Source organism: Canis lupus, chromosome 25 (genome assembly GCF_011100685.1).
Source record: "Canis lupus familiaris isolate Mischka breed German Shepherd chromosome 25, alternate assembly UU_Cfam_GSD_1.0, whole genome shotgun sequence".
Classification (NCBI taxonomy): Eukaryota; Metazoa; Chordata; class Mammalia; order Carnivora; family Canidae; genus Canis; species Canis lupus.
The window spans coordinates 30,454,709-30,475,291 of NC_049246.1; the positions used below are offsets into that span (position 1 = coordinate 30,454,709).

The following is a 20,583-nucleotide window of genomic DNA, read 5'->3' on the forward strand; positions in this document are numbered from 1 at the left end:
TTATTTTGAGAGAGGGGGAGAGAGTGCATGCACACACAAGCCTGAGGAGAGGCAGAAGGAGAGAGAGAAAAACTCAAGTAGACTCCTTGCTGAGCTGAGAGCCTGACAAGGATCTCCATCTCAGGACTGTGAGATCATGACCTGAGCCAAACATCAGGAGTTGGATGCTTAACCAATGGAACCACCCAGATGCCCGAAATATCCACTAGTTTTTAAAATGTGTTAGTTTGCCATTTATGGGAGGAAAATTCATGAACATGCTAGGTTATTGAAGGAATTGGGCAAAGTATTGACAGAATTATAAACTGATTTTCTAGAACTAAAGAAAACTGACAACAAATTCAGGAATAAGATGATACATTCAGAAACATAAAAGGCAGGCAGACAAACATAGTAATAGCTCCCTGAGATAGGATGTGTAGTGTGGCTAAGAACATGGCCTTTAGATACAGTCAACAAAACTAAAAGACAACCTACAGAATGGGAGAAGATATTTGCAAATGACGTATCAGATAAAGGGCTAGTTTCCAAGATCCATAAAGAACTTCTTAAACTCAAGAGCAAAGAAACAAACAATCCAATCATGAAATGGGCAAAAGACATGAACAGAAATCTCACAGAGGAAGACATAGACATGGCCAACACGCCCATGAGAAAATGCTCCGCATCCCTTGCCATCAGGGAAACACAAATCAAAACCACAATGAGATACCACCTCACACCAGTGAGAATGGGGAAAATTAACAAGGCAGGTAACCACAAATGTTGGAGAGGATGCGGAGAAAAGGGAACCCTCTTGCACTGTTGGTGGGAATGTGAACTGGTCCAGCCACTCTGGAAAACTGTGCGGATGGGAATCCCTGGGTGGCTCAGTGGTTTAGTGCCTGCCTTTGGCCCAGGGTGTGATCCTGGAGTCCCGGGATCAAGTCCCAAATCGGGCTCCTTGCATGGAGCCTGCTTCTCTCTCTGCCTGTGTCTCTGCCTCTTTTTCTCTCTGTGTCTTTCATGAATAAATAAATAAATAGAATCTTTAAAAAAAAAAAAAAAAGTTGAACCGAATTTAAAAAAGAAAAAAAACTGTGTGGAGCTTCCTCAGAGTTAAAATAGATCTGCCCTACGACCCAGCAATTGCATTGCTGGGGATTTACCCCAAAGATACAGATGCAATGAAACACCAGGACACCTGCACCCTGATGTTTCTAGCAGCAATGTCCACAATAGCCAAACTGTGGAAGGAGCCTCACTGTCCATTGAAAGATGAATGGATAAAGATGTGGTTTATGTATACAATGGAATATTACTCAGCCATTAGAAATGACAAATACCCACCATTAGCTTCAACGTGGATGGAACTGGAGGGTATTCTGCTGAGTGAAATAAGTCAATCGGAGAAGGACAAACATCATATGGTCTTATTCATTTGAGGAATATAAAAAATAGTGAAAGGGAATAAAGGGGAAAGGAGAAAAAATGAGTGGGAAATATCAGAAAGGGAGACAGAACATGAAAGACGCCTAACTCTGGGAAACGAACTAGGGGTGGTGGAAGGGGAGATGGGCGGGGGGGTGGGGGTGACTGGGTGGTGGGCACTGAGGTGGGCACTTGATGGGATGAGCACTGGGTGCTAATCTGTATGTTGACAAATTGAACACCAATAAAAAATAAATTAAAAAAAAAGAAAAAAAAAGAACATGGCCTTTATTGTTGGACAGTTCTGAATACAAATCCCAGGTCTGCTGAAGTCTAACTGTATAATTTTGGCAAGTTACTCAACTCCTCTGGGCCTTATTTTCTCTCTGTAAAAGAGGAATGTAATGCCTGCCTTACAAGAATGTAGGAATTGAATAACGTGATATCTGTTAAGTACTTACTTTAGTACGTAATGCATAGTGCATGCACAGTAATAACTGCTTCTCACTAATAGAATCATTGGTGGATCTCATCAACTCACACCTCATTTTGGGGTTGGTCTTTGTTGTAGGACACCAGAACTCTCCAAGTGCTTCAGGAGTTTGGGAAAGGACAGGGCCTATTGACCCCGCCTCCCATCTTCATCCACCTGTAACACCCAAGCCATCAAGGTTGAAGGCAGAAGGCTGGGCTGGGCTGCACACCCCTGAGTAATGTGTGAGGGCAGCGGCTTCACTCCTCTCATCCATGCTTATTTGGCAAATCACAGGATTGTTTTGGACTTTCTCATATGACTTTGTAACAAAACATCTTGTCCCACAAAACATTGAGGATGAGATTTCTCTGGTCTTACTGTGAGAAATAGTAAGATAGTGAGATAGTCATACTGATTTTATTTTGCTATTGTGAGAGGCACCTTAGAGATACTATTCTACAGAAAACAAAACAAAAAAAATCTGTTCTCAACATCATAAAAATAGCCAAAATGATTAGAAGAGAAAACCTGCAGAAAAATGAAATCAGTCGTCATTTTCTGCAGTACAGCAGTTAATAGTCTGGAGCAGGCAAACAGCCTAGTTATTGCCTCATGACAGATCACCTCCGAAAGTCGTGGTTTAAAAGAAGAAATATCTATTATTTCATGGTTCCTGTAGGTCAGGACTCGGAGCATGACTTAACTGGGCGTGTCTGCCTCACATTTCCCCCAATGCTGCCGTCTTATTTGAAGGTTCAAGGGGATCAAGATCGCCACTCGAACTTCCCTCCTTCATGTGGCTGCTGGCAGGATGACAGTCCTCATGGGCTGCTGGTTGGAGGCCATCCTCTGTTCCTAGCCCCATGGGCCCCTCCATAGGCTGGATCCCAGTGTGGCACCTGGCTTCCATCGAAGTGGGCAAGCAGTGGAAGGCCAGTAGGGGCGTGCACAGGCTTTTAGGCACCTCACCTGAGAGGTGATATCCCTTTGCTCTTGCCACATTCTGCTGGATAGAAGCAAGTCACCAGGTCCAGCCCACGGGGAGCGGATTCCACGGGCATGAACCCCCAGAGGTGGGGATCACTGGGGCCATTTTAGAGGCTGCCTCCTTCAGGCTTGCCATCTGTTCCCCAGTGGTTCCTGTCCCCCCAGCATGCTGAATACATTCACCCCCTCCCAAGATCCCCAAATGTCTTACCCCACTAAGGCATCAGCTCCTAAATCTCATCATTTGAATCAGGTCCAGGTAGGGAAGAGGCTTTTCAGGACAGATCTGCATTATCTATTGCTGCATAACAAATTGCCCTCAAATTTGGAATCTTAAAGCAATAAACTTTGCTATCTGATAGGAGGGAGGGATCCCCAGGGCCATCTTAGGGTCTGCCTACCATCATTGTCTAAGTTCATATCCTTGTCCTGCCACATACTAGCAGTGGGCTCTTGGGCTAGTCACTTCCTTTTTATATGCTTTTGGTTTTGTTGTTGTGGTTGTTTTTTAATGTATAAAATGAAGCTAATGATATTACTTACCTAATAGGGATAAAGTGACAATGAAGTGACATAATTTGTAAAATAAGTAGCACATTCCCTGGCAAATAGTAAATGCTCAATAAATGCTAGTCATTTATAATTAACACCATTAGAATTGTTACTATTTTTCTAAAGACACACTTGGTAGGCTTTCTCAGAATGAGGAGAGAAAAGGATAAAGATGGAGAGAAGCGGATAGGCCTTGAACACAAAAGGTAGGAGTCCAAGCTAAACCTGGTAATGGTTCTTCAAGGAGTCCAAGGAGATCAGAGCAATAATGGTAAAGTTTGAAAAACAAAACAAAACAAAACTATGAAGCCAAAAGTATTTGATTAAAGTATTTTGCATAGCCCATGCACTATTGGAATATTGCAGTAAGGTGGTGATGTGGGAGACATATCATTTAAATAAGGCCCTATAGAAATAACTGGATCGCCCTATAATCAGACCTGTTCATTACTGACTGCAGGCCGGTCCAATTTAGAAAGGCATAAAGGGAGCCTGTGCGTGCATTGTTTATATAGTTGACACACAGCTCAGGGGTTCATGGACAGCCTGGACCAGCTTTAGGCCTGAGTGGGATGACCTATGCCATACTGTGCCCAACTTGAGAGGGAACAGATCATTTACTTCCTCGGCCCTGTCTCCCCATCTGTACCAGGTATAAAAAACAAAGGGGTCGTTTATGTATCTGAGAGGGCTTTAGACTAACAACCAGATTCAAAGCCAGGGCTATGTGCTACAATGTATGGACAGACCGGTTGAGTAAATGTGGTTGAGTTGTACCCACAGTGAAGTGAGACTCCAGTTGCAAATGGAGTATGTCCTCCCCCTGCCTGGTCTCCAGCTCTGATGTTCCTCCTTCTTGTTCCTCACGGCAGGCCAAGTGCAGGAACATGGAGCACGCACTGCGGGAGAAAGCCAAGGCCTTCTGGGCCATGAGGCGCTCCTACGAGGCCATTGCCAAGCACAATCAGGTGAGTACTCCAGCTGGGCGGGGAGATGGTGGTGGGGGAGGCCGGGGTGGGCTGGCCCTGGCTGTGGGTGTTGACACAGATTCAGCCTTCCCTAACCGTGGGGGCTAGCGTATAGTCACATCCTAGGTCACTGCCACACTATGGCCTCTCTATATAGCTGGGCATGGCCATACCAGCAGCCCTGGCAGCTCCTTGAAAAGTTACTTAAGCCGTCTGCACTATGGTTTCAGAATAGCTTGAGGACGTGCTGCACTTGACCATCTATCCAGCTGCTCAGGCTGCTTTCCCTCTTATTCCCCGGGTCCACTCCATCAGCAGTCCTGGCCTCTCTAACTACGAAATGCATCATGTCCACCCAACAGTGCTCTGTTTCCATCACCACCCACCATCTTGGCCATGTCTCCATTGTTTCTCAACTGGTCTCCTACTTGGGCCCCAGGCTTCCACTCTTGTTCTGCAGTCCATCTCCACAGAGAAGACTGATCTTTTAGAAAAATGCATTGATTGCATCAGTCCTCTGCTTAAAACTGTCCAGTGGCTTCATCACCCTCATAATCCAGACTCCTCACCATGGCCTCCAAGGCCCTCATCCAACCCCTACCTGCGCCTCGGCTTCGTCTCCTCCGATGCTTGGTTCCAGCCACATTGGCCTTCTTCCTTTCCCTCAAATGAACTAAGTCTCTTCTCCCTGGATCTTCCATAAGAAGAAGCTTGTCCTTAAGATCTCAGCTCAGACATCCCTTTGGAGAAGCATTCCCTGATCATCTTACCCAAGTAGTCCTCCACTTTACTTGCTCTTGTATCACCCATTTTGGTGTCTTCAGAATACTTCATTACCTGCAATTAACTTTTTGTTATTTATTTTTTAATCTACTCCCAGTAGAATATAATGAAAGCAGGCTACACTAGTATCTGAGAGTTCTTGGTACATGATGGGTGATCAATAAATGTTTGTAAATTGAATAAATGAATGGACTTCCCTTTTTCCCCCACTCTCATTGTTTGTACCTTGGTGTGGTCTCTTCCTCTGAGTCTTGTGTGGATTGGCAGCTGGGTTTCTGACGGTTGTGCTAGCTTTGCTCTCTGACTCCCTGGGTGACTACTGCTACTAAGTACTGCTCAGCTAAGACCCACCTGTGCCAGTGTGAAATGTTGGGATGGCCAGGGTAGAAATTGCAAAGCAGAGCTACTTTGAAACCCAAGCCTTGTTTTCCAGGCACATCCATTACCCACTCTAAGCTAACCCCCTCATCTATAAAAAAAAAAAAAAAAAAAAAGACAATTCTGTCTTATTGGGAAGTTTTTAAATGTTCCCTTGAGGTTAATGCATGTCCTTCGCCATTTCTCATGTCTTACAGACCAAAAAACTGATTTGAGAGGCGTTTTTTCACTTCTCCAATGAATCATTTTGTCATCTTGTCAGAGCCATAGCACATGTTGAGCTTCTAGTCCAGACATGAAGTGACTGGCCTGTCGTGGCGAGAGCACATGTTGTTTCTTTCCCTGCAGGCACCATGGAATTGGAGCTTCACTTCTGTCACTTGAGTTCCTTTTGTGGCCAGCCCCGTTCACCTGGCTGGCCTTGTGCAGGACTGCAGTGGCAGTGCCTGGGTCATGTCCGTATGTCCAGTTGATAGCACCTGTCTGCCTGTCCCAAATACTGTAGCCCTCTGATGTGCCTGGTGTAAAGATTCCAGGATTCCCGTGTGTTCATGCTTCTCCCCTAGATCCAATCAGTGCAGGTAGATGAGGGAAGTGAGTAAGCTTTGAGGCTTACCCCTTTATTTATTTATTTTTTAAAGATTGTATTTATTTATTTATTCATGAGAGATACAGAGAGGCAGAGGGAGAAGCAAGCTCCCTGCTGGGAGCCCGATGTGGGACTCGATCCCGGGACCCAGGGATCATGACCTGAGCTGGAGGCAGACGCTCAACCACTGAGCCACCCAGGTACCCCAAAGCTTACTCCTTTATTGCCAGCAGGAAGGATGATTGGACTTAACTTTTGCACTGGCAGGGTTTTCCTGCCTGCTGTTTTTTATCTTCCTGTGGGACAAAGATCATCCCAGATTTCACTGTCTTTCCCACCATGAACGGTCAGTCTTTTAGGCCTGACGTTTCAACAGTGCCATCCATCCCTTCTCATTTGTAGTTCTTTGACTGTTAGTTTATACACTTTTTTACAAATATAAAGCCATTTGTGTTTCTTCTGTGAATGCTAGCTCGCATGCTTTTTTTCTTGGAATATTTGCCTTTTCTCCTAGTGGATTCATAAGAGTGCTTTGTATGTAAGAAGAATAATTGTTATAACACGAATTTTGAGTTGTTTTCCCAGTGGTCTTCTTGAAATTGTATTTATGTATTTAACTTTATTAATAGACTCCTGCAATTCAAAACTTCTTTTATGTCTGTTCAATGGTCTCATTTTTCTCTGAGGCTTCTTGTTTTTTTTATTACAAAAGGTCTCATTCCAAGACAAGAACTATTTCTCTGCTTTTTCTTTGAGTGTATTTATGGTTTTGTTTTAACTTTTTTTTTAAACCTTTTTAAAAAAATTTGAGAGAGAGAGAATGAGTGACAATGCACAAGTGGGGAGAAGGAGAAGCAGATTCCCCACTGAGCAGGGAGCCCGATGTGGGGCTCGATCCCAGCACCTTGGGATCATGACTTGAGCTGAAGGCAGACCCTTAACCGACTGAGCCCCAGGTGCCCCTGTTTTAACTTTTGTTTTGTTTTGTTTTGTTTTAACTTTTTTAAAGCCTTTTGTAGTTATGATATATTGTGAATGCTTTAGTTTTAAAATAAATACTTCCTAGTCCTCTTTTGGTAAGCCTCTGGATCAGACGGATTTGAAGTCCTAAGGTCAGAAGGCAAATAATTTTTAAAAGTCATTATTTGCAACAGCTCATTTCTGTGATTCAGGATTTCCCTTGCTCTTGTGCACTGAACCAAGATACAGAACATGGTATTGAGAAAGATCCAGATGACAGGTGCTCTCTATAAGCAGATTTGATCTGATTTTTTTAATTTATCAAGACGACCTCATTACGCTGTGTGATTTAAACTTACAAATTTGTGCTAGTACACTGCATATTTTATCTGTTGAGGTTCTACCCATGGTTTCTTTTTAAAAATGGAGCTCTTTTGTTAGAAACCTGAGAGTTCTGAGGTCAAGTGCTGCCTACGAGATTCCCTCCGAACCTGACCCTCCGTGGCTCTGTCCTGCCCTGTGTTGTAGGTGGAAGCCGCCTGGCTGGAAGGGCGAATCCGGCAGGAGTTTGACAAACTTCGTGAGTTCCTGAGAGTAGAGGAGCAAGCCATCCTGGACGCCATGGCCGAGGAGGCAAGACAGAAGCAGCGTCTGGTGGAGGAGAAGATGAAGCAGCTGGCAGAAGACACGGAAGCTCTGGCCCGTGAGATTGAGCGGCTGCAAGTGGAGATGAAGGAGGATGATGTTTCTTTTCTCATGGTGAGGGGCTCGCCATCTGGCTTCAGGGACAGGGAGCAGGTGTTCAGGAGCCAGTGGAAACCAGTGGCCCCAGGCCCACCCAGTCTTCCCTTAGTGTTGGGGTGCTGGGCCAGAGGAGCCCCCAGAGGAGGTGCTCTGCTTGTCAGGAGAGGTGATGGATGAAAATCCAAGAGGGTTTTTTCCTCTGGGATATTTATCAGAGCGGAGTTCCTGAGGGCTTCTTCACTTCTCTCTGCTTCACTCTCTTTTCCTTCTCCCTCTTCTTTTCTCCCTTACACTCTCGCTCTCTCTCTTTCTCTCTCTTTTCATTTCTTCTCTCTCTTCTCCTTAATACAATGGAGTACCTTTTAAACAAGGTGGAAAAGTTGCAAAGGTGGTACTGGGTGCCCTGTATACTACTCCTCCTGGTTTCTCCCATTGTTAATTAACACCTTATATTGCCTTGTGGCACATTTGCCCATAGAAACTTGACCTTGGTGCATTATAATTAACTCAACTCTAGACTTATTTGGAGTTCACCAGTTTTTGCATTAATATCCCCTTTCTGCTCCAGGATCCAATCCAGGGACCCACATTGCATTTAGTTGTCCCGTCTCTCAGTCTCCTCTGGTCTGTGACAGTTTCTTATTCTTTCTCTGTTTCTCATGACCTTGGCAGTCCTGAGGTGTGCTGGCCAGATAGCCTGTAGTGTTTTTCCACTCTGGAATTTGTCTGATGTTTTTCTCATGATTAGACGGGGAGTATAGGATTTTATTAAGAAAACAAAATGAAATATTCTAAAATTATACAATTAATTTTAATTTTTAAATTTAAATAGGATGTTTTGGTATTCTCTATTGCTTCCTTAAGAGGATGACTCCATTGTCTCATTAAAAAATATATATTTAGTCCATTTAAAAAAATTTTTTTTCACATACCCCCTCCCCCACCTCCTGCCCTCCCTCTCCCTCTCCCCCTCCAATGAATCACTGGGTCTTTATGGAGATGTTTCTGTAGCTGGAAATCAGTCAGGGTAGCAAGCTATCTCCTCTACTTAGAACAGCCGAACTGTCTAGAAAGGGGAGACTTTGGAGAGTGGGTTGAGAAGGGACAGGTATGTCCTCCATTGAGGCCAGGTGTCACATGCTAGCTAGGGACTGTTGTGGGTTCTCTGCCTGATATAGGGCTTTGAACGATGATGTCTCCTGTCCCCAAAATGCCCCTGATGACAAAATCATTTGGTGGGTTCTAAAAACTAGATTCCTTGCTGTTTCTGTTTAGGATATTGGGAGTGTCGTCTTGGTCCAGTACCCAGTGTGCTTTCAGAAATTTTTTTTTTTAATGTAACAGCTTTATTGAGATAGAATTCACGTACTATATAATTTACTCCTTTAAAATGTACAATTTGGTGCTTTTTACTCTGTTCACAGAGATGTATAGCCATTACCACCATCAGCTGCAGAAACAGAAAACCTCACACCCTCTAGCTATCACCACCCCAGCCCCTGCCATCAGCCTTCAGCAAACACTAAAGATTTGCCTGGTCTGGACACTTGCATAAATGATTTCCATAAATGGAGTCGTATAATATGTAGCCTCTTGTGACTGGCTTCTTTCACTCCACATCCTGTGGCAGGATGCATCAGGAGATGGCCGAATAATACTGCATTGTGTGGATATACTGCATTTTATGTGTCCATTCTTCAGTTGACAGACATTGGGGTGGCTTCTGCTTTTAAGCTATTATGAATGACATGACTGGAAATATTCATGTGCACATTATTGTATAGACTTACGTTTTCTTTCCTTTTTTTTAAGATTATTTATTTATGTATTTATTTATTTATTTATTTATTTATTTATTTATTTATTATAGACAGAGAGAGCGAGAGAGAGGCAGAGACACAGGCAGAGGGAGAGGCAGGCTCCATGCCGGGAGCCCGACCCGAGACTCAATCCTGGGACTCCAGGACCAAAGGCAGGCACTAAACCGCTGAGCCACCCAGGGATCCCCTAGACTTACGTATTCATTTCTCTTGGTTATGTGCCTAGGAATAGATGTACGGAATCATATGGTAACTTGTAACTTAACTATTTGAAGAGCTGCCAGACTGCTTTCCAGGCAACTACATGGACTTTGTATTCTCATCAGCTGTATGTGAAGACTAATTTCCCACATCTTTGCCAACACTGACCTTTTCTTATTTTTCTTCTAATAGTCATTGCAAGGGTGTGAAATGGTCTCTCATTGTGACCTTAATTTGCATTTCTCTGATGGCTAATGATGTTGAGCATCTTTTCAGGCCATCTATATATCATTGGGGACCTGTGCATTCAAGTCCTGTGTCCATTTTTTAAATTGGGTTGCTTGTCTTTCTGTTGTTGAATTATAAGAGTTTTTCTATATTAAGCATATTAGACTTTTATCAGATATATGATTTATTGATAGTTTCTCCCATTCTGTGGGTTATTTGTTCACTTTTTGGGTAACTTCCTTTGAAGTATGGAAGCTTTTCACATTGATGGAGTCTAGTTTATCTGCATTTTATTTCCTGCTTGTACTTTTGGTGTCATATCTAAGAAACCATAGCCTAATCCAAGGTCATGCATTTTATAGGCTTAGCTCCTTGTTTAAAGTTTTGAATTAATTTTTAAAATTTTTGTATCTAGTGCAAGGTGGAAATCCTTGTTTACTCTTTTGCATGTGGATATCCAGTTGTCCCAGCACCATTTACTGAAGACTATTCTTTCTCCATCGAATGAATGGTTTTGGCACCCTGTAGAAAACTAATTGACAGTAAATATGAGGGTTTACTTCTTGACCTTCCGTGTCCATTGATCTATGTCTGTCTTTATGCTAGTACCACACTATCTTGACTACTGTTGTTTTTAATACGTTTTGGAATTGGGAAATGGGAACCACCAACTTTGTTCTTGCCCAGAATTGTTTTGACTATTCTGGGTCCCTTGAATTTCCATATGAATTTTCGGATCAACTTGTCATGTCTGCAAAGAAGCCAGCTAGAATTTTGATGGGAATTTTGTTGAATTTGCAGGTCACTTTGGGGAGTATTGCCATCTTAGCAATATTAAGTCTTCTGATCCATGAACATGGGATGTAGGCCTCCTTTTGAGATCAGAAGCTTACATGCTTTTTGTTTTTTTGTTTGTTTTTTCTTGTGTCTATGTCTCTGTGTTTTTGTTTTTTTTTTTTTCTCTTTTAGAAACACAAAAACCGAAAACGCCGGTAAGTTGCCGAGGCTGGTGGAGGGGAGGGGAAAAGCAGGCAGAAATACCAGGGGTGCCAGCTGTAGTTGGCTCCAGGGCCAGGCAGGTAATGATGCCAGCTGGGTGTCATACAGAGGGAGTGGCAGGGGCTGGCCAGGTAGAGAGAGCCCTCTTTTAAGGCATGACACTTCAATTGGCACTGGTGAAGTATTGTTTTCCTGTGTGTAGAAAATGATCATGCACTGTGCAGGGAAGGGATATGTCATCCTGCACACAGCTTGTATTTCTCAGTGGGTCCTCCTAACATTGAGGCTTGTTTCTTGGTTAACATCTCCCTCTGAGAGTCTCAGGGCACACTGGTTTGTGTTGATGTCTTTTGGTTCAGTGATGAACTATATCCCAGTCAGAGCTGCACAAGGATGGGGGATGGGAATGCTTAGGGGAATAGTGAATTTCCTGTCACTGGAAGTGTTTCAGGCCAAGGCCAATGAAACCTTGAGAATTGGGACTAGAAGACCCTTCTGACTCAGACATCCCATGAGCAGATGTATAAGTGTGATTTCTGCCCACAAGGATGGGGACTGTGTCTGAGAACCTCCTATTTATATTTATCCCCGCTGGGGCATGTGGAGTCTGTGTACTGGATGCCAAGGAGCTTGGAGCAGCCTAGTTGGCCACTGGCTGATCATCAGGGATGCATAGGGTGGTTAGAAATAAGTCCTGTTGGCTGTTCTCAGCTGACCCAGTTAGGCCAGGATGCACAGCTTTGGCCCTGCCCACCAGGCCCACTTCTCCTTTCCCAGCCTCTTCTGCACCATGGAGCCCGAGCCCATCCAGCCTGGCATGCTCATTGACATCTGCAAGTATCTAGACTCCCTACAGTACCGCGTCTGGAGGAAGATGGTCACGTCTGTAGAATCTGGTGAGTGGGGGGGTGTGGGCAGGGGTTCCAGGAAGGGGAGGCACTTCATGCCAGGCAGAGAGCCAGCTGACTTCATCTCTTCCAGCTTCCCACCCTGTCAGACCTTCCCCAGCCTCTGTCAGACAGGTCCCTTGGTGCCCTCCACACCCCTTGCCCCACCGCTTAAACCTCTCTTGGCAAAACTCCTTCCTCTTGGGTCCTGACACTCAGCCACCTCTGCAGAAAGAGGAACTAGCTGCCCTCTCTATTGCGTGGGTAACGAAACGACCTATTTGAGTGTTTATGTGCCCTTAAATTCGTATGTGGAAGCCCTGACCTCTGATGTGATAGCATTTGGAGGTGGGGCCTTTGGCAGATGATTTGGGTTACATGAGGTCCTGAGTGTGGAGCCTTATGATGGGATGAGTGGCTTTATAAGGAGAGGCACCAGAGATCTGGCTTCCTCTTCCTCTCTCCCTCTTGTGGCAGCCATCTGTAAGCCAGGAAGTGGCTTCACCAAAGCCCAGTGGCACTGCACCCCAGTCTCAGACTTCAGTCTCTAAAATTATGAGAAAGACACATCTGTTTAAGCCACTCGGTCTTTGGTATTTTTATGTAGCAACCCAAGCTGACTGAGACATCATGGTTTTAAGAAGAGGACAAGGGCAGTGACCCAGAGGAATGTCACGTGTTTCTCTAACTCGTCAGTTATGTGAGCATCCGGGACCCCCGTGTCTATGGTTTCCCATGGCTGCTGTAACAAAGGACTGCAGATTGGGACTGGATGCCTTCACATGACAGATCTACTTGCTCACAGTTCCAGAGGCTAGAAGTCTAAAATGAAGGTGTCAGCAGGGCCACGCTCCCTCTGAATCATCTGGGGAGATCTTTCTTTGCCACTTGCGAGCTCCGATGTTTGCCGGCAGTCCTTGGCGGGCAGCTGGAGCCCTGTGATGTCGGCCCCTGTCATCAACTGGCCTTCCCCCCTCCCGCGTCTGTGTCTCTTGTCCTTTTTTTGCTAAAAGACAATAGTCATACTGGTTTAAGGTCTGATCTCATCTTAAGCACATCTGCCATGACCCTGTTCCCAAATAAGCCTGCCTTCTGAGGTCCTGGCAGTTATGATGTCAACATCTTTTTGGTGGGACACGGTTCAGCCAGTAACACATCCCCTCTGCCCTGGACAGCTCCCTCTGCCCCCTGAGCCCAGGTGGGACCTGGTCAGTCGCTTTGGAGGGATGGAGGCATCAGCTGGCTTGACAGAAGGGCGGCACGTGAGGTTTGCTGATATTCCCCCACTTCTCGCCTCTGCTTGCAGTGCCTTTCAGCTTCGATCCCAATACAGCAGCCGGCTGGCTCTCTGTGTCTGATGACCTCACCAGTGTCACCAACCACGGCTACCGAGTGCAGGTGGAGAATCCAGAGCGCTTCTCCTCAGCGCCCTGCCTGCTGGGCTCCCGAGTCTTCTCTCAGGGCTCCCATACCTGGGAGGTGGACCTGGGGGGGCTGCCCAGCTGGCGGGTGGGCGTGGTGCGGCTGCGCCAGGACGCCGGTGCCGAGGGCCACTCGCACAGCTGCTACCACGACACCCGCTCAGGCTTCTGGTACGTGTGCCGCACGCAGGGGGTGGAGGGGGACCACTGCGTGACCTCGGACCCAGCCACATCGCCTCTGGTCCCGGCCATCCCTCGCCGCCTGCGCGTGGAGCTGGAGTGTGAAGAGGGCGAGCTGTCCTTCTATGACGCCGAGAGCCACTGCCACCTCTACACCTTCCACGCCCGCTTTGGGGAGGTGCGGCCCTACTTCTACCTGGGGGGTACACGGGGGGACGGGCCCCCTGAACCTTTGCGCATCTGCCCCCTGCGCATCACAGTCAAGGAGGAGCTAGATGGCTGAGGCCAGCCCGGGGCCTGCCGGACAGTGCCTGGGACTTGTGTCATGGTCCAGCTTTCTTTCTGTCCTTCCTCAAGTCATGTTACCTCAATAACCTCTGAACCATCTGCCTCTTTGCTAGGATCTTCCTGCTGACCACTCTTATCCTTTTCCTGTGGCTCCAGGAGAGCCGCCTCCTTCATTTCTGATCCCTTCTTCACTCGCACTTGAAAATCATCCAGGAGATACCTCACTCCCAGAGTCATGGCACCTTCAGGATGTGAATTTTCTAAATCCTAATTCCCAGATATCTAGGGATAAAGTTTGCTTCTAGAATGGCCTGTTTTAAAATGTAGGTTTTATTTTCTCTGAGATCAGGAGAGGCTGCAGTTGGAAAGAGTTTGTTATTTACAGTTCCCAGGAGGAGGGCACCGCCATGCCATGGGGAGCATCATGAAGAGCAGCTGCCTGGGGAAGCACAGAGGGCTCCTTAGGAGGCAGAGGGAGTTGGGGAAGCACAGGTAGGAGACTGTAGAGACAGGGCCAGGTGAGGCAGGGCTGTGGGTAGACAGGTTAGGGGTCTGCTAGTTTGAATCATTTTGGTGAGCTCTGGAGCATAGGGGCTGCCCCTGGTTGTCAGAGATGGCCAGGACAGGATGATCTGCAGGAGCACCGTGGCTCAGCATGTGAGAGCCAGGTAAAGGAAGCCACTGGGGGTTTAGCTCTGGGTCAGTTGGTTTGCATATGGAAGGCATGGCATGCTCCCAGGGGAGTTTGCTTTCTCGGAAATTGGCTAGTCCTGGGAGGATCAGTTTCCTCGTGGTCACTGAGACCCCAGATGCCAGAGCATCAAAAATACAGAAAATAAGAACATTCTGGTTCATACAGAACTGTTGCTGTGACTTTGGGATAGGGCCCAGGCTCAACTTTCTGTTACTTAATACCAGTATTTTAAAACTACTCCACAGAGCCCTCTGGAGCCTGCTGGCAGAGGCAAAGCTTCCCATCAGGTCAGCTCTGATTTATCTATTTACATTTCTTGGACTATTTCACTTAGAAAACACAATTTTAAAAATCACAGTTTAGACCTGTTCTTTCTATGGACCTCAATTTCTTCATCTATTAGTGAGATAGGAGGACTGGAAAATTATGTCCTGTAGTTGCTGTGGAAGAAACAGCTCTGATTCATTCTTACAAAATAATGAGAAAGGAGAGGGATCCTTTTCACTCAGGAGGTAGGAACTGGGGGTGCCTGGAGGGAGGAGGACGGGAGGTGTACCTCACTTGGCCTTTGCTGGCCTCCACCTGCTTATTCTCATTCTATTGCCTTTTGTGTTTTCATCTGAATTTCTTCTGCCCCCACCCTGCCCTGCCTACATATGGACCTGCACCTCCATCTTTTCTTCCCCACACATGCCTGCAGAGAGTTCTTTATGGTCAGCTTGTCCTGTCCCAGGAAACAGCAGGGTGAAAGGAAATACTGTCCTGTAGGGGTGGTGGTGGTCTAATCCAGGGGGATGTTCCCGACCGAGGGCTCATATACATTCTCCTGCCTCTGCTCCAGGTTCACAGAAATGGACATTTTTTTTAAAAAAAAAGCACAGTTCAGAACTATGAAGTGGTTATAAACGTGACATGTACAATTGGGAGGGGCCATGGAGAGGGACGCAGTCGGAGATGCCACTGGGTAAAGGGGACTGGATTGGAATATTGGCACATGGGCATCTGCAGGTCCTGTCTGAAGGCACCCAGGCACGTGGCAGCTCAAGGCACTTTGGTGGTCAACACATCTGACACCAGTGTGCGTTCTCTATTTATCTCGCTCACCAAATATAATCTCTATGATCATCTTGACCTGAAATTATTTTGTTAGTTACAATAAATTTTTAAAATGTTTTTTATTTCCAACTTAGGTTATTGGAAAGGGGTTTTTGAATAGGATAATTTGGATAGTCTAGGCCTCTTTTTTAAAAAATAAAAATGATATTTGAGCTAAAATCACTTTTCCTTTTGACCTTTTCCTTTCAGTGTTCTTGTGAGCATAAGCTCATCTATGTTGTAGCATGAATATGACATTATTCCCTTTTTATGATCAGATAATATGCTGTTGTGTGGATATTTATACTTTATTTATCCGGTCTTCAGCGAGTGGATGTTTAGATTGTTTCTATTTTTTGCCATTATGAATAATGTGTGGATGTATATTTTGTGGGGACATATGTTTTTCCATTCTCTTGGGTATATATCTGTGAGTGGATTTGGCGGATCATGCATGAACTCTCATTAACCTTTGGAGGAACTGCCCGACTATTTTTCAAAGGAGCTATGCCATTCTGTATTCTTCTCAGAGGCGCATGAGGGTTCCATTCACTCCATACCCTTGTCAGCACTTGTCTGTCTTTTAACTTAGCCATCCTAATGGGGGTGAAGTGATACCTCATTATGGTTTTGATTTGCATTTCCCTGATGACTAGGATGTCGAGCAGCTTTTCATGTGCTTCTTCACCATTTTTATGTCTTTTTAGGAGAACTGTCTTTAGCTCCTTTGCCCATTTTTTGACTGGGTTACTTGTCTTGTATCATTGAGTTGTAAGAGTTCTTTATATGTTCTAAATACGAGTCCCTTACCAGATACGTGATCTACAAATTTTTTCTCCCATTCTGTGGGTTGTCTTTTCACTTTCTTGATGACGGCCTTTGAAACCAAAGTTTTTAACTTAGATGATGTCAAGTCTTATTTTTTCTCTCATTACTTGTGCATCCTAGGAATCTTCCTTTCGACACTGCCCTTAAGCCCAGGCATATAAAAGCCCACGTATATAAATCAGTTTTTTGGATTTGGGTTCAGGCATGGGGCAGTTCACCTGTTGACAGGTGCACAAGTGTCCTCTTTTTTGGAACCCTCTCCTACCCTTGCCTTCTACTCTTTTCCATCCCAACATCAGTTTTCTCCTCATTACTACATCTAGGCTGAAGGCAGCCTCCCCTTTTCCAGCTTCTCCCACCTTCAGTCCATCCCATGTGTAGATGCCAGAAGCACTGTCCTTCATTGTCACACCTCACCGTGATGACACCACTCCTAGCAGTCCTACATTTCTCCAGGGCAGAGTTTGGAGCTCGTCATTACCCAGCTCTCCTTCCGTTGTCCAGTTCCTGCTCCGCTACACAAAAACATGGGTCCTGCCAGCCCAGGCTTCTTAGGACATCTTCATCCTGCTGCCTGGCTTCATCCAGCTGGCTAGTTTTTTGGTTTGGTCTGGTTTGGTTTGTTTTTTTGGGTTTTTTGTTTTTGTTTTTCAGCTGGCTGTTTTGATTAGAATGTCCTTAACACCTATTATACTGTCAATTCTGGTTATGTTGGTCCTGCCATGTACATGCTGTGTCTCCCCGGGCACTCTTTACTTTCCTGAGCTTGTGTCCTCATCTGTAAAAATGAGGATAATTCCCACCTCTTAAAGGTCTGATGTAGCATGCCTGTGAGCACTGTCCCACAGCGAGCACTTCATGACAGCAGCCACTGAAAGCATGCTTGAGAAACACCAAAAGGAGATAACTGAAGGTCTCCTAATTGATCTCCCTGGCTTCCTGTCACTCCCTTGTTGGCCACCAGTTATGTTTTGGCCACACTGAAGTTCACATCCACCCTCTCTTTCCTTGCTCCCTTCTGCTAGTGGAGGATGAAATTTCTCTCAGCAGAATTTGATTGGCTGTTTGTTGATGAAATAGTGAAAGTCTCTCACAACCCCTTTGGTTTGAAAAGTGGCAGTGCCAGGGGTCCTGGCACAGAGCAACTGTGCCATCCTGGCTTTTCCCAGCTTCTCTTGAGTGACATCTTGAGAGCCCTCCATGGCTGCTCCTGCCCACTCTGCCACCACCCTCTACCAGACTGCTCAGCCTTCCTGAGCCCCATTGGACTTGTGCATCTCTAGTGGCTGCTCTCTGTCATTCCCTCAGCCTGCAGGGCCTGTTGCCTTCCTTTATTTGCCTTTAGTTGTCCTGAGCTCAGTGCTACCTTCTGAGACCTGCCCAGAGCTTCTCTGACTGCCACCCCACGTTGGCGTAACCAAGATCATTGAGTGTGTACACTGGAGTTCAGGAAAGCTGTTCCGGAAAACTCTACACAATGGGCAGTATCTTTGGTAAGGAGGAAGTGGTCTGGCACCCACAAGATGGGTTCCTGGATCCAGGTGTACCAATCATATGATTTCTGAGCTTTCTGAACCTTTTGAACCATGGTGCTCGGTGCTCTCATCTAAAATGAGCAGTAGGGTTTCTACCTCAGACTGTCGAGATCAAATGAAGTCATTTTTTTGTTTGTTTGTTTCAAATGACACATGGTATATTCTAAACATAGTACAGCCCTAATACACATTGGCCAATTCTTCAGGAAGTGGGAGATTCTGAATGTTAACGTAATGATGGCACATTAATGAATCCCGAAGAAAATTGAAAAATAGAATTTGATCTTGGGCATGTTCAAATTTCTTGAATTGTTTTTTTTAGCAAGGATCTATATGAGTTGGGTTTTTTCTTTTTTTAGCAAGGATCTATATGTACAGGAGGATATAAGCATATGAAAAATTTCGACACCATGGGAAAATGGTTATCTCGTAGTGAGCAAGAAAAATAGGGTTTAGAGTTATACATACAGACATGCAACACACACACACAAAGACCAATAGGATCTTGTCTATAATTTGTGTGTATTATTTGAGTAGATAATCCATTTACATGGCTATAAATTTCAAAGGTACAAAAGGTACTTAGAACAGTCTCCCACTTATGCCCACATACTCAGCTCCCCTCCTGTGGACAATCCATATTATCATTAAAATAAGATATACTTCCAGAAAAACTTTATGCAGAGCACAAATCCTGTTCACAAGTATATTCTGGTTCCCCCAATGCACTGTCACTTAAGAGCATATGCTCCAGGGACGCCTGGGTGGCTCAGTGGTTGAGCATCTGCCTTTGGCTCAGGTTGTAATCCTGGAGTTCTGGGACTGAGTCCTGCATCAGACTCCCAGCAAAGAGCCAGCCTCTCCCTCTACTTATGTCTCTGCCTCTCTCTGTGTGTCTCTCATGAGCAAATAAATAAAATCTTAAAAAAAAAAAAAGCATATACTCCAGGTCAGTATCCCTAAGCAACCCAACCAAGAGGAGAATTCTCAAAGGATATTATTAATTTCCTATCCTCAAGTGGGAGGTATGGCATGGATGTTTTTGTGCAATTAGTTTAGCTAGTGGATTTAGCTTTTCATTCTTTTCATTCACATATTTCACACTGGGTTTTAAAACAGGGAACACAGGCAGCCCGGGTGGCTCAGCGGTTTAGCACTGTCTTTGGCCCAGGGCATGATCCCGGAGACCCGGGATCGAGTCCCACATCGGGCTCTCTGCGTGGAGTCTACTTCTCCCTCTGCCTGTGTCTCTCATGAATGAATGAATAAAATCTTTAATAAATAAATAAAACAGGGAGCATTATTGAATTTAGTTGCTCCTGACATTAGAAGATAAGCCTGAGACCGCAACATAGATTTTTAAAATTTCAAGCCTCACAAAGGTCTCTAGAGACCTAAATAGCCTAGTGTTACAAGGTTGGGATGTGAGTTTGGACAACCTGGTTCAAAGCCTGACTCATCTACTGTGTGACCTTGGGACAGTTACTTGACTTCTCAGTGCCTTATCGTTATCCTGTGATTATAAAATAAATACCTTAAGGGCGCCCTTCTGGCTCAGTCAGGGGAGCATGCAACTCTTGATGCCAGGGCTGTGAGTTTGAGCCCTGCATTGGGTGTAGCAGTCACTTAAAAAAATAAAAAACTAAAACAAAAGATACCTTAGGACAAACGGAGATAAGCCACCTCATAAGGTGGTTACGGGACTACAGGAGCAAATGTCTAAAACACGTAGGTCTGGCATATACTGTTGTTTTACCTGGTTCTGCTACTAAATAACTGTGAGACTTTAGAGAAAGCCATTCAACTTGTCTTCTATAAAAAGGGAAACTGGGACACTTGCATAATTGTTTCCAAGGCCTTTTCCGATTCTAAGGTCCTGTGATTCACAATCTGTGTCACTAGCAGAAGCCCAGTGTCCTGCACGTGGTAGGATCTGCTGCTGCAAGTGAAGTATTTTAAGGACCTGGGTGTGGCACTAGGAGCTCTGCCTAAGTTTTGAGTCTGGAGAAAGAAGACTAGAGTCATAATGTTTGAAGTGTAATGAAGGTTATTCTAGAGAGGGGGCAGGTCTTGAAAAAATCGCTGCTAAAAATAATAATCAGTCATGCACAATAAAACTATTGTCCCGTTCCAGAGATGGCTCGTGTGCTTATATGTGCGCGATTAAAGACGATGTCAACAACAGATGCACATCCACTGTGTGATCTTAGTGACAGCAGAGCTGTTTGGGTCCGGCAAAAGAGGACCAGCTGAGGTGGCGACTGCAACATCTGCCTTCAGGGGCTCAGAAAATGCAGCCTGTCGCATTGGCCTGTGCCATCCTCTCCTTCCTCCGGCCAAGACTGGAGGACTGACTGGGCAAGAGGGGTTCAGCGATCACCGAAGCCTGAGGCCCCGGCACAGAGGGAGGCTTCCCCGGCTCTGGGCGCTCTTTGTCCTCGTTTGTGGGTGTCACTTGGGTGGGTTAGTTTTGTTAGGGAACAGACTGAGGAAGATGGAAGATTCTGGTTTCTATGGATACTGGGCTAGCTGGGATTTGCATAATGTATTTCAGAAAACAA

General features: G+C 45.4%; 1 protein-coding gene and 1 long non-coding RNA gene across 2 annotated transcripts in view; one reads left to right on the plus strand and one right to left on the minus strand.

Moving 5' to 3' along the window:
• The window catches only part of TRIM35 (tripartite motif containing 35), a 30,323-nt gene extending 10,168 nt beyond the window's left edge, over positions 1–20,155 (plus strand). Inside the window, 5 exon segments of the mRNA XM_038573755.1 lie at positions 4,297–4,392; positions 7,631–7,861; positions 11,065–11,087; positions 11,872–11,990; positions 13,288–20,155. Coding sequence (XP_038429683.1) covers positions 4,297–4,392; positions 7,631–7,861; positions 11,065–11,087; positions 11,872–11,990; positions 13,288–13,865 — 1,047 coding nt within the window. The 3' untranslated portion in view covers positions 13,866–20,155.
• The window catches only part of LOC119865944, a 29,592-nt gene that overhangs the window by 3,474 nt on the left and 5,535 nt on the right, over positions 1–20,583 (minus strand). The gene's annotated exons all lie outside the window — the stretch shown is intronic.